This window comes from Aspergillus tanneri (assembly GCF_003426965.1).
Source record: "Aspergillus tanneri strain NIH1004 chromosome Unknown AapTan_4_pilon_pilon_pilon, whole genome shotgun sequence".
Classification (NCBI taxonomy): Eukaryota; Fungi; Ascomycota; class Eurotiomycetes; order Eurotiales; family Aspergillaceae; genus Aspergillus; species Aspergillus tanneri.
In genome coordinates, this window is record NW_022984631.1 from 2707684 (window position 1) to 2724910 (window position 17227).

At 47.5% G+C, this 17227-nt stretch overlaps 2 protein-coding genes across 2 annotated transcripts; one reads left to right on the top strand and one right to left on the bottom strand.

Moving 5' to 3' along the window:
- Positions 1-6634: 6634 nt before the first annotated feature.
- On the top strand, positions 6635-9745 carry ura7 (small subunit rRNA maturation protein UTP4; the record flags this gene model as incomplete). The annotated part of the gene is made up of 3 exons (XM_033570714.1): positions 6635-7691; positions 7750-7982; positions 8048-9745. 3 exons carry the CDS (start codon positions 6635-6637, stop codon positions 9743-9745), a joined length of 2988 nt encoding a protein of 995 aa, XP_033426746.1.
- A 3661-nt stretch (positions 9746-13406) lies between these two features.
- Positions 13407-15156, bottom strand: phzA (putative serine/threonine protein phosphatase; the record flags this gene model as incomplete). Its single annotated transcript, XM_033570715.1, has 3 exons — positions 13407-13436; positions 13588-13749; positions 13810-15156. 3 exons carry the CDS (start codon positions 15154-15156, stop codon positions 13407-13409), a joined length of 1539 nt encoding a protein of 512 aa, XP_033426747.1.
- Positions 15157-17227: the final 2071 nt, after the last annotated feature.

The window sequence follows — 17227 nt, forward strand, 5'->3', positions numbered from 1 at the left end:
CATCTCGTCTGAGGTTCTGTGGCAAAAGGACTACCATATCCTAGTTACTCTTGCCAGAAGCGGGTTGGAATGCTCAATCACGCTCGTCTTGATCCATCATTCACAATCCAACCACCCCCCTTATTGTAAGAGCATCGGGCTAACCCGTCAGGAGCTACGGAAAAGAAATTACTATTACTCATCGAGAACCCTGCGACCCATCTCGGTAATACGTGATTACTCCGGATCTATTCAAATAAAGGGGGTTAAAGGGGCAACCGTAGCAAGGATGTTTGTTCCAGGCCTCCAACGTTCAAGCCGACCGTGAACTCCAGGCCCGTATTCATAATTTACTCGTGTAGGGAAAAGCCCCCTGACAGCGCGCCATGGAGATGATGGATTGTGAGACCCATGCTCGAGGTGGCAAGCCTGGTTTTCTTAGTTTTGAAATGTTTTCTTGTGACACCATATCATAGCACAAATGGAAAGGGGTTCGTTGGGCTTTGGGCCAACCACCCTACAATTGTATTCATGCTACCGAGTAGAAAGATGGGGTTCCTAATCCCTTGATGTGTCTACGATCAGTTATCCTGTTTTAAACAGCATGTCGGTCCGTCAGATCGATTGGGGCTTGGAGTAGAGATCTATCTTATATAGATCTCAGTCATGCAGGTTATATCTGCTGGGCAGAGTCCACCAAACCCAGCCAAAACATGGCAAACCCTCGCAGCAAGAGGATATTGCATCGCATACACCTCAATACGGATACTTATTAAGGTAGGAACTTACCGGAATGCGACTTCGTTGCGCCCTGGGGTTGCTAGGAAGCATCCGCCCGAAATAATAATAGGCGATCCCCTTGCGGCGTACCTGCAGAGCACAGAAAGTATTCATTCCGCTCTCGAACGGGATTCCCTCATTTAACTTGCAGCTGTCCTTGCAATGCGCTTTGCATATTTTTGTCCATAGTTTAATCGTCTAGACCCGAGACAACCGTGCATGCCCCCTCGTTACTGTCCAAATTATGTCTTGGTGTGTAGCTTCATCGAAGCCCTTTCAATGCAAGGGCATTTTACAGAGTATGCGATCAAGTGCAAATCGTCATTTCGTTATTTGTGGGGATATCAAAAGGTTGGTTTTGCCGGAAATTTTTCGTGTATTATTGTTCGTACTCTTATACATTGAGTTCCTATACAATACGTGTATGGAGTATATAGATGGTGGCTACCCTGGGTATTTAGATACCTGACGCTCTCGATGTATCAACTATCAACACCATAGAGTTCGACTTCAGGGACCTTTTACCAGACTAGAGACAACTACTACAGTGGTCAAACTTGGACGGCAGATTTCCCCCTTTGTATTATAGAATCTCTGACGAAAGGTCATCCACCATGTTCTATACTATTTGGCTTCCTACTTCTGGACCCTCTGCACCATACATGCTCCTTCGGACACGCTTGATTCGTCTCCATCAGCCCACTGGGGATCTTGAAGGTAAGGGGAAAAAAAAGAAAAAAAAACTCGTGGTCGTCCTTTTCTCCAACAAGGAGTAGCTACTCCGTAGTTAAAAATGGGGTGCTCGCCCACTTGTGTTAAATACCTTGCCACATTTTGTCGTCCGGTCACTTACCCAAGGCTGCAGTGGAAATCGTTATATAATTGTTGTGTTGCCTGCAAGTCGAAATTTCACCGGAAAATAAATAGTAAGTCTAGCAACAGGAAAGGATGTTGCAGCCCCGCAATTCCGACAAATTGGTCCACCTTTAAAAAAAAAAAAAAAAATAGTAAAAAGAAGAGAAAATTGCTTCGCTTTTTTACCATAGAAAGAAATTGAATATTAAGCTACCTATTCTAGCGTCTACGTATACAGCTAGATACCTATGTCCATAGCGGCAGGTAGACTGTGATCGGAAAGAACCGCTCAATACTCAGGTTTAATTGGAATGGATAGACCATACAGAGTACCACTTAAGACGAAAATGACGAAGAAGCTGTCAAGATGTGGTGGGACAATACGGACGAGTGTTCTGGAAGAATTGAAGAATGTTACGGACCACACAAGTCGAGCTCTGCTGCACGTCGACCCTTCACTACTACATAGGTAGTAGATAAATCAAGGATCTACCAACAGGTTTTTCTGCGTCTATGGTTAATTACATCCCAGCTATCAAATCTACATGTCCTTATTGCTTCTTATGTGTCAATTCCTTCTAGTATCATACCTGATACCTAACCCATTATCTGGTTTTTCAAGGAACGGCCGCACTTGGATCCACTCCATTTCTGTTGCTCAGATGGGTCCTAAAGTCAATATACAGTGTGTTTTCTATGGTGGTGGACGAGTAGATCGTCACTTGACCTAGAATACAATACTAGATAAAGATCGCAATTGTCCTAAATACTTAGATGACGTGCCGTAATCCCTAATAGGACGGAGATGGGACCATATCACAGTCGTCGCAACGGTTTAGACAAACTTGGCTGTACTTGCCAAGGCGGCTATATTAGGAATACTTTGCTAAGGGAAAGGATAAAGACCACCTGTACAACTTGTGCTAGGTAGTGACCGATGGATCTCAACAGTTGAGGTATTTATCTATCTGTCTGCATACATACAGTAGGGTAGGATTTCTCACAAAGTGGACAAGCACCCACGTTGCCCTACCAGCGGACATATCCATTGCTAATTAAGTACCATTAGTAGTGCCCCTACGGAGCAGTATTCTGTATGGAGTCCTAGGACGCAGAAACGCGAAAAAAAAAAAAAAAAAAAAAAAAAAAGGTTACATACGCCGAGACAATATGTCCTTTTCCAGTAAGGCTGTCTTTACAGCTGGGGCAGCGGAGAGCCCCAACCTTGGTTTAAAATTTTTTCATCTGCCTTAGTTTCGCTTTGATGGCTAGCTGAGTGGGTTTATGGAGGGGTTTTTATGTCAAGTTAACCATGAGAAATATCACTGTATGTTTATTCCCTGAGAATGGACTCCGTATACCGAGAACAATACCAGTAAGGGTCTGTACATACTATACTGTATGTATGCTTGCCTGTACCAAGATCATGTACGCATACCACGCTAGCTATATCCTGGATAGCGTGAGATAGAGGTGGGTCTACATGAGCGTAAATAAACGACCCCACATTTATCACCAAAGCTAAAAAAGAAAAGAATAAGAAAAAGATTATTCAGCCTTTTCGCCAATTATAGGCTATGAAACCTGTGCATTCTACCTGGATTGACAGGGTCATCATCGCCCATGGTTTATATATAGATATCCTGAGGCTTAAGCCCGCTTACCTTACCATGGTTGCATAATTGCAAGGAAATGATATTCAGGCGCGTCGAGGTGGAACATAAATAGGTACTGCGCGTTCTGTATCCTCCTATCAGAGACCGATCCATGGCGTCATTGATTGACTCGCGTCCCACGTTTCGGGCGTTCGGCGTGCCCGTTCTGGAAAAATGACTTGCGACCAGCGACACGAAATGAACATCTAAGGCGTAGTTAGTACGCCGTACAGAGTACTCGGTGGAATGATTCGATTCTTTCTCCTTTTCGGCTGACTAACATCTCCTGAAATCCTTTAGCTAACTATTGGGGATTTGACAGGATCAGATAGCCCCCTCAAGCCAGGTTTCCTCCTAGTCGTTCCCCGTGTCCAACAGATACTACTGCGAAACTATCATGGGCCAACGTGTTAAAGGGACAAGGAAAGGATGGCATAACCCATATGGATATTAACTAACTAATTGCTCGCAGTTCTTGCCTGTCCGCGATAACTTGGCGCGGAAATTGAGAGAGCGATTACGCACGCTGATTCGACGATCGCGTTCACAGGACTGTCGCGCTTATTGCCAATCTGGCGTGGTCTTCTCCGGATGATCCTGGTCTAGATGAAGGAGCAGAGCCCGCTTTCGTGCACAAGTTACCTCTAAATCGGATGGAATCCGCAATTAACACACCTTTGGCCCGACGATAGTTTGCGGAGCCAAGGGTTCGATTCCCGCTCTTCCTATCTAAATCTACGCAGCATCGTTGTGTCCAAAATTGATATAAGCATGGTGGTCGCAATTTACGACTAGTATGGTCCAACACACCAGGGGGTTGCGTATGGCTGCGGCGCCTGGACCACCATATCAGCCACCTCCTGAACCGAAAACCGAGCCGGACTCTATCAGAAATTTGCCGTCGTTATTTCTGAGGATTATCTTGACCATTGTATCGAAATGGCCGTCGGATGTACGGAGTACAGAGACGTGTCTATCCAAAATGGCAACATCGGTTAAGCAGCCACTTGGAGTTTTGAACTGAATTCTTGGCTAACCCTAGCACCACTGAATCGATACTACACTATGTCCAAGGCAGTGACGATCACACCGCATTCGACTGATACCCCAAGCCTACGATACGATTTCTTATTCACTGACAGTTTCAAACTTCGAAATAAACGTAATTGGTTGAACTCTATGCCACGGCCGATTCCTGCCAAGGGAGACTATTTCGCAGCACAGGAATAGGTGTTAACATTTATTCCCACGATTGACTCTGCGGTAGTCGCGAAATGGCTTGACCGTGCAGAGTCATGTAAATATAGTACATCTCACAGGGTTGTGTATGTGTTTATGATTGGATTCGCCTTGGATGGACGTAATATGCTAAAGATGCCACCCATGTCCTTGCGCAAGCCATCTTTTATAAAATTAACTGGAGTCCAATGGATTCAGATAGGAGGCTACCTCTTGTTCATCAGCACCTGTCTTAAAGGAACCCGACAGATCCATTTCTTGGGATACTCAAGAAGGAATCGGGCTAGCCGATCAGACTCAGAGATCCATAACTGCATAGCGTACAGCAATAGCAAATCATTATCGATCAGATCTTTAAAGCCCATCTCCCTAGGCCAGGCTCGGAGTCAATGTTGATATGTGCGGCTCCATCAAGGCAGTGACATGGGTTGTGCCTATCACACGACACCCCGCACCTGCCGAGATCGAATTAACCCGCCCAGCCGTGTCGCTTTCAGCTGAGCATGGAAGATGAATCCACCGGAGAATTTCTAGGACAAACCCCTCCTCTCGCCTTTGCTTCACTATCCCGACAACTTGGAGGAATCACTTTACCCAAACAGGTAGCATTTGCGTCTCTCTTCAGCCTCCACAGTCGATGTAATGTGCATAGGCTCTAGATTCAGTCAGAAATGGCCGCTTGTGTCTCTTCCTGTAATGTCGAGCGCATTGCATCCTATCAAATCATCCGAAACCTGAAATTGGAATCCCTTGTTTTGGATGCGGCCGATGCGCAACTGCAACTGGGGAACGATGACAGGGGTTGGCCTCTGACGTGGCAATCCTCCGATCTGGACCTGACCTATGGACATCCAAGAAGATGCAATCGTTTATGGATGAGACAGTTGCTAGCAAATGCAATTAATTAGGCCTCCCCCGTCTGCAATCCCTCATTCCGATACCCGATTACTTGTTTTTCGATTCTGTGCTGGCTTCCGTGGTCCCTTCTCAACCAACAGACTCTGTCATATGTGCATACCTCATGCCCCCGTGCAGATTATGATATGCAGAATACAGTAGCCCGACTTGACGGCACCCGGGAGCACATCGCCCTTTCCAACCGCTTTCCTAGAACCCATTTCTCGATGCTTGACTGCCTACTTGTGTAACTCAATTTTATGTATAGACAAGACTTTGCTAAGCGTCCTGGTCCCTATTAGAATTATTTGTCAACTTTAATTGTTTTAGCCTGGTATTAAAGGCAGATTTGTCTTTATCTTCGTTTTCCCCGCCTTTGCTACATTTTGTTAACCACTGGAGTCTTATGAGGCTGATGCTTTATATAAACTGCCTACGATGGCTATTATTATCAAACTGCAATTCTTTATCCAGAGTGATGAATTTCGATGACTATCTAAATCTCTGGAATATTTACCATGGGCATTATGTAGTAGGCCAGTAGAGAGTTACGGTACAGAAGCTATATAACTATATAACTTTAGGTTTAACCTACCACATTTGGGTCTTCGGATCAAAATGCGGTGAAGAGATACACTTTCGTACAACAACATGATGTATACAAGACAATTTCGAGTCCGTATTTCAAGTATGGACCGTTTACTATCTGCCTGAATATACCAAGTGTAATCTGAATCTACTTTTGATGGTTTGCAGAGAAGGAAGAGTTCACAGGTCAACTTGTCCAATGGCATAATCAGACCAGCAGTTCCAAATAGAATCAGTGATGTGCACGTACTAGTTATCTGCATATTTACCTATATATGAGTGATAATAACTCTATAGACAGGCGAAGTTGTAAGTACGTCTAGATAGTGACACGTGACTCCAGCTTTTAGTGGAACCTCCGCGGCGCGCTAAAAATTGTATCAAAAAAAAAAAAAAGTGAGCAACATCACAACTACCACCACCGCAGAACCACAATTTCACAGACGTTAAACTTCAGAACGGAATGTCTTTCTAGTGGTCGGCTCTACAGGTTGAGCCGGGGTAGGTCTTTATTTTTCTTGTCTTCCTACCATTATAGATTTACTCATTTCTCCGATCAATTCTCTGTGAGAAAAAAAGAGGAACGAAAGCTCAGTCGACCCCAATTCAAGCTTTAATCTCACTGTACCACATTGTTGACCATGGATATTCACCGCTGTCGATTCGTGCCATATAACCCTCAAGCGATCAATGCGCTCGCATTCTCCCATCCCCCGTCCGCGGAACTCGCGGGACGTGGTGTCCCAACCCTCCGACTCGCGGTTGGTCGCGCAAACGGCGACATTGAGATATGGAACCCTTTGCGCGGCGCCTGGTTCCAGGAGACAGTCCTGCGTGGAGGAAAAGATCGAAGTATCGAGGGACTAGCGTGGACGCTTGATCCTCAAGAAACTGGGTCCGATGGAGTCAAGATGCCGGGACGACTGCGACTGTTCAGTATCGGATACTCGACCGTGGTGACCGAGTGGGATGTCGAGCAGGGTCGGCCCCTACGTCACTCGAGTGGGAACTATGGCGAGATTTGGTGTTTGGCCGCCCAGCCTAGATGGCATGCGACACGACGGGGTAAGGATGGGAAACTCTTGCCCCCCGCGGAAGGAGAATTCACGGGGCAACATCTGGCTGCGGGATGTGCAGACGGGTCCATTGTGATCATGTCTACTGCTGATGAGGATCTGAGATTCCTGCGTCTTATGCGCCCGTCTACGAAGCGAGCGAGGGTTCTCAGTGTGACTTTCCAGGATCGCAACACCATCGTGGCGGGCTACGCTGACAGCTCGATCCGTCTGTTTGATATTCGGAATGGTCAGCTTCTGCGGACGATATCTCTGGGTAAAGGTCCGACGGGTGGCTCTAAGGAATTGCTGGTTTGGTCTGTCAAATGTCTTCCTGATGGCACCATCGTTTCTGGTGACTCTGCAGGTGAAATCCGATTCTGGGATGCGAAGAACTACGCTCTCATTCAACGTGTGCAGGGGCATTTGGCGGATACTTTGGATGTAGCTGTGAGCGCGAAGGGCGACACCGTTGTTAGCGGAGGCGCAGATCAGAGGACGGTTGTCTACAGGAAGAAGGACGCTGAGAAGGGCGATAAGAAGGGCAGATGGGCGGAGGTGATGCACCGGCGGTATCACACTCATGATGTCAAGACCTTTGCCGTGTATGAAACAAAGGATATCAGTTTCGTAGTCTCTGGAGGTATGAGCTACAGATATCCCTTACTCTCAGGGTCAACAGGTTAGCTGATAGAAATTAGGACCCGATGCCGCCCCCGTTGTCTTACCTTTGCGCGAATTCGGAAAGGAACACCACAGGAAACTGTCGACCCTGCCACAAATACCACAGCTCGCTTCTTCCCCATCGTCTCGATTGGTCATGAGCTTCTGGGACCGGGAGGTCAGCATCTGGCGGCTGTCCCGTGGTCCCATGCCTGGGCATGAATCCCCAGATGGACAGAGACATCGACTTGTAGGGAAGGTTCTGATTCAGGTAAGAAAATCCCCAGACACAGGATAATTGCGAATCGATTCTAATGAGATAATTCTTGACTACAGGGCGAGGAGAACATCACCTCAGCTATGCTTTCGTCAGACGGAAAGATCTTAGTTGTTGCTACGACGTCTACTGTCAAAACGTTCTCTGTTCGGCGGCGCAAGGGTGACGAAAAGGGGACTCTACGCATACAGAAGCTGGACCTTCCTTCAGAAATTGCAGATGATGGTGCTCGTGTGGTAACTGTTTCCCCCGACAGCCGGTGGATCTGTGTTATCCGTCCCAACAGCGCGATTTATCTGGCTAGAATCAAGCCTGCCTCGTCTCCGCAAGAGAAGCCTCAGCTCCTATCCCAACTGATCAAACTCGACCGAGCCACGCGTCACTCTCGTCATGAGAAAGCCTCTCATGGTACTCTAGGCAACTATGAACGGATGATCCGGTGCGTTGTGTTCTCCAGCGATAGCAGACTTCTCGCTGTCGGCGACCTTTCCGGCTGCGTCGACACTTGGTCGCTGGATGACGCCGAGGAGCCGTCCCAGAAATCCCTGTCGAAATGCAATGGAGTAGCGGACTCGGACGATGAATCGTCTGATGACGAAGACGAGCGGCCCATCATTGAGGGTGAGCGCTGGCAGCTCATTGCCGCCGAATCACCCATCCCTCGTCTCAAATCCGGCGTAGTGCTGTTATCCTTCCGTCCTCCAAACCCGGCCACAGCGAAGCAGTTGACGAACGGGGTCGACCAAGCTCCTTCCAAGCAGAGCGAAAACCAACTCATGGCTCTCACCAGCGAGCACCAATTGGTGGAATTCGACGCTCTCGAGGGAAAGCTCTCAGACTGGTCGAGAAGAAACCCCAAGGCGTACCTCCCCGCAGAGTTCCGGGGGGTTAAAGACCGGGCAATGGGATGTGTATGGGACTTGAATGAAGAGCGCGAACGCCTCTGGCTCTACGGCACCTCGTGGCTGTGGATGTTCGATCTGAACCAGGACTTCCCATCTTCCGAAGAGCTTACCGCCTCCGCCGACATTCAAGATGATGGAAAGACACAGGGCGCCTCTTCGGAAGCCCCAGCCTCCACTCAGAAGCGCAAGCGCGATCCCTTCGAAGAAAGCGAAGCTGGTCGGAAGAAGCCGAACACCGGCGCCGGTGACAGGATCCCCCTAGCCCAGTCAGACATCGTCGTCGGCACGAAGATGCGCAAGGTCGTTGGTCCGGACGAGTCCCAAAGCGAATGGATCTTGCTCGACAAGGAACGTCCCCGGACCCAGGACGACTCAACCTACGACGACCATGACGACTCGTACACAACTGCTCAGGACGCCCAGCTCGCTCGTCTCCGACGATCCGCCCTCCAGGACCACGACGAAGAATCTGAACCTCACACCCCGCGGAAGAAACGTCTCTCCATCGGCCTCAAGCACATCATCAATGCCTTCGGTGATACTCCCGCTCGCAACACCCCTGCCCAGAAAAAACAATCCGCCCTGTCTTCTACTGAAGTCGCTGATTCGGCTAAATCTCAACATGTCCGTCGCTGGTGGCACACTTACAAGTACCGTGACATCTTGGGCATTGTTCCCCTCTCCTCTTCTTCTTCCTCTACTTCCTCTTACTCATCTTCTGTTTCACTTCCTCATACCCCACACTCAGACGAAGAAACAAATGACCCAGATAGCATTCTAGAAGTTGCTATCGTGGAGAGACCAATGTGGGATGTTGAACTGCCGGGTCGTTACGTCAGAGACTATGAATGAGTTTTTCTTTATTTCTTGCTATTTCTGTATGTTTGGCGTATCTCATTTCCATCCATTTATCGTACCTTTTTTCTCCCATTTTTGCTTCTCTGTTTTTATCTATCCACGCTGGTTGTCTGTCCCCTGACTTTGCATTCAGACATAGAGTTCAGTTACTTGCATTGGGCCTTTTGTACAGATCTCATCGTACATGGTATTCTACTACCTAACTAGCTGGTTACCATTTTTATCTTGGCGAGCTGGTTAGCTTAAAAGTTTCTGTGAACTTTTTCTTGGTTGTCAGGAAAGATCTGGTAGTGTATGTAGTTTCTTAAGATTCGTAAAGATAATCAGACTACACTCGAAAGACAGACAAACTTAAGTCATCTAATGGTAAGATAAATGTATTGATTCTGAAACCGTATTCTGCTGACAGGATTCTTCATCTATTTTGGACTATCCAGTATAACGTAGCCGGTAAGCGAGTTGCGCAACTCTTCGGATCAGTGAAAAGGAAGCCATCCCAAAAACCCAAATAAATGCATTACTGTATAAAAATTAATTACTACGTTGATTAGTAAGTTGCCTTTGTGTAACTATGAACCGAATATAAATATTGATTAAGTTCTGACCTCCTATTCTTTCTCTGGAATTTCTTCCGCTGGCTCCTCTGCTCCAAACTTCTGAAGATAAGATCGCTACGTGGAAGAAGGAAGTCCTGGCAACGGAATAAAATATATTCTAACATGTTTTCTCTCAATACAAATGCATATCCATACTGGGGAAAAGCACAGTTTGCCCTAGAACCTCTTGAAGTTGCTGAAGACAAGAAATCAATGAAGGACCGATATTTCTGGTTGCCGTCAGGGAAATACTCGAAGTGTACCCTTATGACAACATGTCTTTTATTGCCATCAGATCTCAAGTTGGAGTCGGAGAGTGCACAGATATGACAGTTGGACACAATTGAGCCTTTCTATTCCGGCAAAGTAATAATGATCACTACTGATCACTCAGAACATTGCCCCCTCCCGTACTTTGAATTGCTCCGTATGCAATGGCTGCTGCATCGTATAGTTGCTATCAGTGGCGCTGCAGAAGTTACCGACGAAGAGCTTGATGATTCATACGAGGACTCGGAAGCACTGACACCTATTCTGGAAACCTCTCAACTTTTTCAAGAGATTCCTTGAGCTTCTCGTTCCACTACGCGTCCCTACCACCGCGGAAATCCAGCCTCCTGCGGGCATCCCCTAAGCTGCGGGAGCCTGCGGAAATATCTGAACCAGTTACGAAACATTCCAGAATTATTGACGTTATGTTCTCTCCTAGTCGCTTTAAAATTGCTATGCTCAAATGCCTCGCAGAGAATATGATTCAGCTGTTAACTATGACATTAGAAATGAGGAGATAGGAGGTTAATGCTCAGCTATCATTAGACTGAAGAGTAGAAATGAACCCATGATAAACGAAAATTGCTTTTTTAGGCTAATAGGGTATAACTCGCCATCTAAACAGAGGGTTGGCCTGATTCCTCTCAATTGAGCGTCCCCTCCTCTGGTTAATCATAACGAACCCCGATGAATAAACTTGTTAAAAAATGGCGAATACGACCTCCGTTCTTCAACGGCGTCCATGCGATAAGGGTAGGACATTTGCTCACATCTGATGGTCGGTACACATCTACATAAATAGCTACCCCGTTGCGAAGCTTCGGATCCCCAACATATAGGAAACATATCGTGGGTTGCTTGCCTTGAAACTTGATCTATACCGACTCACTTGCTTGGTGCAGAACAGACTTGATCTTGTCATCTACCAAGTCTCGTTGCCGTCTGGCAGGAAGACCCGAATTATCATTGTCGGGTGCAGGGCCGGCGGCAAGATGAGGTCAGCCTATGGGCTGCTGTTCTTCCATACCACAGAATACAGTCACCGCACTAACCACATGGATCCGGCACCGATAGCCCCCTTCCTATCCAACAGCCTCCCTGCCAGCTGCCATTCAGGGTTGGCTGCCCTCCACAGTGTGAGCGTCTAGTGAGGTGATGTTGAACATGAGCAATACGTGAACTGGTCTTAGGAACCAAATATTGTGGTACAGCCTGTAGATAGGCAGCGTAATTAGCCCACGTGATGCCAAGACAGATGTTGGCTAGTGTCAGATACCACCAAACCACAAAATGTAGCCCTGTTACCATTTGGACGTGGTACTGGTATATCTGCCTATTCTGACAGTTAGCAAAACTTGTAAGACGGCCGTAGAAGTAGCCATTTTTAGGCGTCTGCTAGCCATCACATTGTTAAATGGAGATATCTTCTTGTACAATTCCATGTTGTACTATATGTACGTGATCAAACATTCTTCAATAAGCTTAGTTAGGATCCTCACATTTAGCATGCTGGTAATTATATCATCGAGAATATTTTAATTTAAGCTTATTACGCCATTTAACAAAGCCATATACCTATTTATCAACAACAGTCTGAATGGATGTGGTACCACGCTTAGCAAGAAAGATATTAGCCATTTCGTGCCCATAGGATAGCAGGGGAGGAGCAACGCATCGGTCTAATGATAATATTCATTGTACGGGCAATTCCTCTTCATTTTAAGTTATTTTATGACTATTTGCGCGCACTTCAGCTCGAGATATTACTCCATGAAGCTTCGTACACAGTGCTAGCTCAGGGTCTTGGTAAACACGTGCCCCTTGTTGTGCAGACGCAATTCTTTTGTCTTTTTATAGCTGAAATTGCTAATAAGATTATTCTCTCCTGCTCAGTTGAATTTCTTGATTTTGACGTACTTTTGGAGGCATGGTTAGATTAAATTATCTCAATATTTTAACTGTAGTCAAAATATATTGGGTGCACAGCACACTTATATGCGCAGCTTGCTTACTGGTTACATTACTTGGTTCCCAGATGATCTATCTAATTGACAAGCTATGAAATCTCACCGTGCCACACAGCGGGGCAGGCACAAATAGCATAGAAACAACCTAACAACCCCATATGTGCTTATCCGCCATCCATGTATCATGACGCGTCAAACCGTTTCGTTGTGAGAAGCAAAGAAATGAATACGAGGAGAGAGGAGGTGGTGTGGAAAAGCCAAAAAAAAGAAAAGAAAATCACTCAGAACACTGATCGGTCGCTTTCTCCTCCCAGAAGGTCTTCATAATCCGAGATAGCCTCCCTTTCTGTACATATTCTGGCTTCGTTATATGCACACAGAACGTTTAAAAGAAAAGCAAAAGGAGGTAAAAAAAAAAGTCATCAAAGTCCAATAAACCTATCATCACAGGACCAGCCCATTCATGCGTCCATCTGGGCGGCTCAGCCATCTCATGGCATGGGCAATGCCTTAGGATTACGGGAAAGACGACGGCCTGCCACGTTCCGTATCTGCCTAACCTAACAAGCAAAACAGCTTCCGGTTGGAGTGTCAGCATCACTGCGCTGCAGTCTAAGGGTTTGCAAAAGCTGGTCCCCGGGCCGATGCACGTATTGACGGGACAGTCCCAAGCTGGATCTGTACCGAGACCTCTATGTTCGATTGTTCAATCGACATCGACTAGACGGTTGATGAAACAAGAAGCGACCATGGAGGGCGAAGGGTCAGATCGCTTCGACGGTAATATACGGCGGGATGCGGGTTTCTTGGCACATCACCGACTTAATAACTTTGCGCCGACACGGTTGCAGGCTGCGAGAATCAGCAATCCGGATCGTAACAAGCAAGAGAGGGGGAACTCTGCAGGCACAAATTTCTCGGCAGGGTTACACAAGAAAGCAGTGCTGTCCTTGGCGAAATGAAAAAAAGAAGAAAAAAGAAAAAAACACAAGGGATAACGTACTGGACTGCTCAACATGCTGTTCCGCTTGTTCCGGCCCTTCTTGATATGGTTCTTCAGAGCCGTCGAGTCCAACGGTTTCAGCAACTCAAAACTACACAGCAATTCACCGGAAACCGACATTATAGCACCCCAATTATCAAATTCGCCGCAGTACTTCGCGAACTACAGTTAGCCGGGCCCATTACAATAGGCAGGTCCCTGGAAAGAGGAAGAAATACTCACGTTGGGGGCAGAGAACACTGTCACTAGAATTCGATCCTGGTAAAATTCATACCCATCTTCAACCACCATGTGCGCCCGACACACCAAATCGAAGTCATGTCGTTGTAGGAACTCCATAATTACCTTCTTTCCAAAGCAATAACTCACCCCGCGCTCATTCGGCTCCCAGTCTTCGTCCATATCTGCTGGATCACTCCAGAGAAGGTCATTCAGCAAGCCGTAATCGGGTACATCGGTTGGGCGAGCGATTCCACGAATATCATCCATGTGTGAGAGACTTGGGGAGAGACCGCCATGAACGCAGAAGATCTTGCCAGCTACGATCGAAGCAATGGGCAGACAGTTGAATGTGTCGACAAATGTTTTCCAAACCTTGATGTTGCAACGCCGCTTACACTCGTCATAGAAGCCGTACACACGAGTAACGTTGGCACATTCGTGGTTACCGCGAAGAAGAAAGAAGTTCTCCGGGTATTTGAGTTTATAGCACAGCAGGAGAAGGATAGTCTCCAAGCTTTGCTTACCACGGTCCACATAGTCACCCAAGAAGAGATAGTTGGACGTTGGGGGGAATCCACACATCTCGAACAGTCTGATAAGGTCGGTGTACTGGCCATGCACATCCCCAACGATTTTCACGGGAGCCGAAAGCTCGAGTAGCGCGGGCTGGTTCAGGAAAAGCTCTCGCGCTGCGGCACAAATGGCCGTTATCTCTGCGTTCTTAAGGCACACGGTCTTGGTTATCTTGGTCGAGTAGCCGGCGTCAAGAAGACGAGTGATCATATCATCCAAGTCAATGGACTTTAGAGCACCCATTCCCATTCCCGGCGATGAGGAAGCTTCCAACGGAGTATTCATGATGAAGTCCAGGATCGGATTCAGTTGACCCTCTCGTTTGATAAGAATTGATTCGCCGACAGTCTGCGATGACCCGGAAGGGCCAGCGCCCGTAGGAGGAGCATCGGACACATGGTCGACCTCACCACTCCGCTGCATTTCATTCACATCCTGATGGCCTCGCTTCAAGCTGGTCGACAATGACGGGGAGGGAGGAGGTTCGGGAGCATCCAACCGAGAAGTAGAGCAGTCAGCAGCTGTGCTGAGATTGGTTGAGCTGCGACGACTCCCGGTGGACCTAACCGACCCGGCATCTGACCTATCAGTATGGCTTTCCGTTTGAGACAAAGCCGAGGTGGATGCCCGAGGGCTGTCGCTACTACGGATCTTCGATCGAATGGAGCCCCTAAGAGACCGGAGGGACTCCTTGGTGTCGGAGCGAGAGAAAGACGGATAGGACTGCAATGACTCGCCAGGGCCAGAGTTACCCTTGGAATGTGACTGACCCATTACTGCAAAGGTTGAATATCTGCCAAGCTTGGAGCCGGGCAATCAGATGAAACAGGGTACGTTAAAGGCCTGACCACAGAGCCCTGATAGGCGCGGAATGCTCGCCAAACTGAATTGGCTGTTGCCTACCCCGAGGGTCTGTAGAGATATAAAAGGGGGGACGATATCCGCCGTTTTGGGAGGGTCCCACACAAGCAATAACAGAGCCAGCCGGAAATTATTGACCAAAGATAAGTTCAATGTTGGTTACAGACAGCACTCGGAGGAGGTATAGACGGGGACTATGAAGGATAACAGATGTCGCCGGAAGAGAATTGACTCCGCGTACTCCAGTGTTAAAGAGCGCCGACCGAGGGGGTGATGGGATTAACAGGACAAGCCTCCGAGAGCTAACTAAATCGTAGGTACAGAGCAGCTTTAGGTAGTTGGTCGGAAGGGAAGGTTCCGATTCGCCGATGAAAGGAAAGGAAGCTCCTAAGCGATACGACGGTTAGAAGAGATACAACGATGGACAATATTGTACTGTACCCCTTGGGGCAGAGACCAAGGGCTGCTGGGAGACAACTGGAGCTTGACGGTGGTATGTGAGAAGGTGGGTGACGGGAAATTTGAGTTACGCTGGAGGGGAGGGGGAAAGAATGCGTCATTATTCGTATGATGATTATTATTATTCGGGGGGGGAGGAGGATGAAGGAGATGGATGGTGGATGAATAAGGAGAAAGCAGCCAGGAGAGAGACTCACCGATGATTTTTGACAAATAGATACGGTAGGAGCAGGTAAGGATAAAGAGAGCCGCAACAACGGAAGAGGAGGAGGAGGCGAAGTTGCAGAGAAAGGAAATCGTGACTTTGGTTCTCGCCTCCAACCCCAGGCCGTAGCTTTTGGTCTCGATCCTACACTGCAGCGGGTTCCCGGATCATCGGTCGGTCCGACTCAGGAAAGCTTGGCTTCAGATGTCAACTCACGACTCACTAGTAACTAGTAAATAGTAACTACCAGTAGGAAGCGGGATAGAGTCAAATTGGAGGCAGTCATGGATGTTCAGTTCGACAGTTCCCCTTACTTGTGATGATCTTCGGAGTATAGATTTATAGAGTAACTGACGATCGACGTAGTGCGGGGAATGCTTTATATTGCCAGCAAGGCTGCAGTGGTCAAAAAAGGAAGCAGGGTACGTTGTAAAAAAAAAAAAGGAAAAATAAAATAGCTATACAGTCCGACTACAGGAAACCATCAGGATATCACTGTATCCCACTATAACTTCCATCGTAAACACCGTGACTTTCTTTTCTTTTTCATCCTTGTGCAGCTATCGGACACTACAATATAGTTGCATCTACCCGTCTATGCACTCGTGACTGCTGAATATGGACCTTAATTTTGACACATCTCAGCACGGACTCCACGTTTTCGTCCCCTCGCGTCCTGCATCCCCTCATGACTCTTGGCCTCCGTCGGACGCGAAGCATCGCAGGCCTCTGACTGGACTCCATATAGGAAGATTGGGATGCTGCCAGCAAACTAGGACGAATCACTGCGGCTCAGAGATTCTCAGCCTCCCTGATATCCCGAATGCGCCCGACCCTTCCAGAGCAGATCATGTCAGCGGTTTCAGAATTAACTACCAAGAAAAATTTCTTATGTCACTTTCCACAGGACCCCAAGCAGCACCTCTTCTGGTTCTCTAGGCTCTAGGAGCGAGATTTCGCAGTGACTGGATGCGAGATAGCCTTTGATCAAGTGTAAACTTCCTCACAGACTGCAGAAGGCATTAAGCACGTTGACTGCAGGAACACCGCCATTTCAGCTCCGCATCGCCATCCCCGTGGCGCCAATTGCCAAGCCTGATGTACTGCGCCAAGGACCAACAGCTTTAGTACCTATTTTCCTAGCCACGTTGTGACGGGACTGAGAGTCTGAATGGTACATCTTGGACGCGGGCCTTGGCAGTTCATCGCGAGGGAGTATGTAGACAAAATAATTTCCAGCTGAGGTAGGTCTAGAGGGAAACATGCGGAATGCCATACATATGCAACAAGCCTATTCGAAGACTGTGTGGTTTTCTTTTT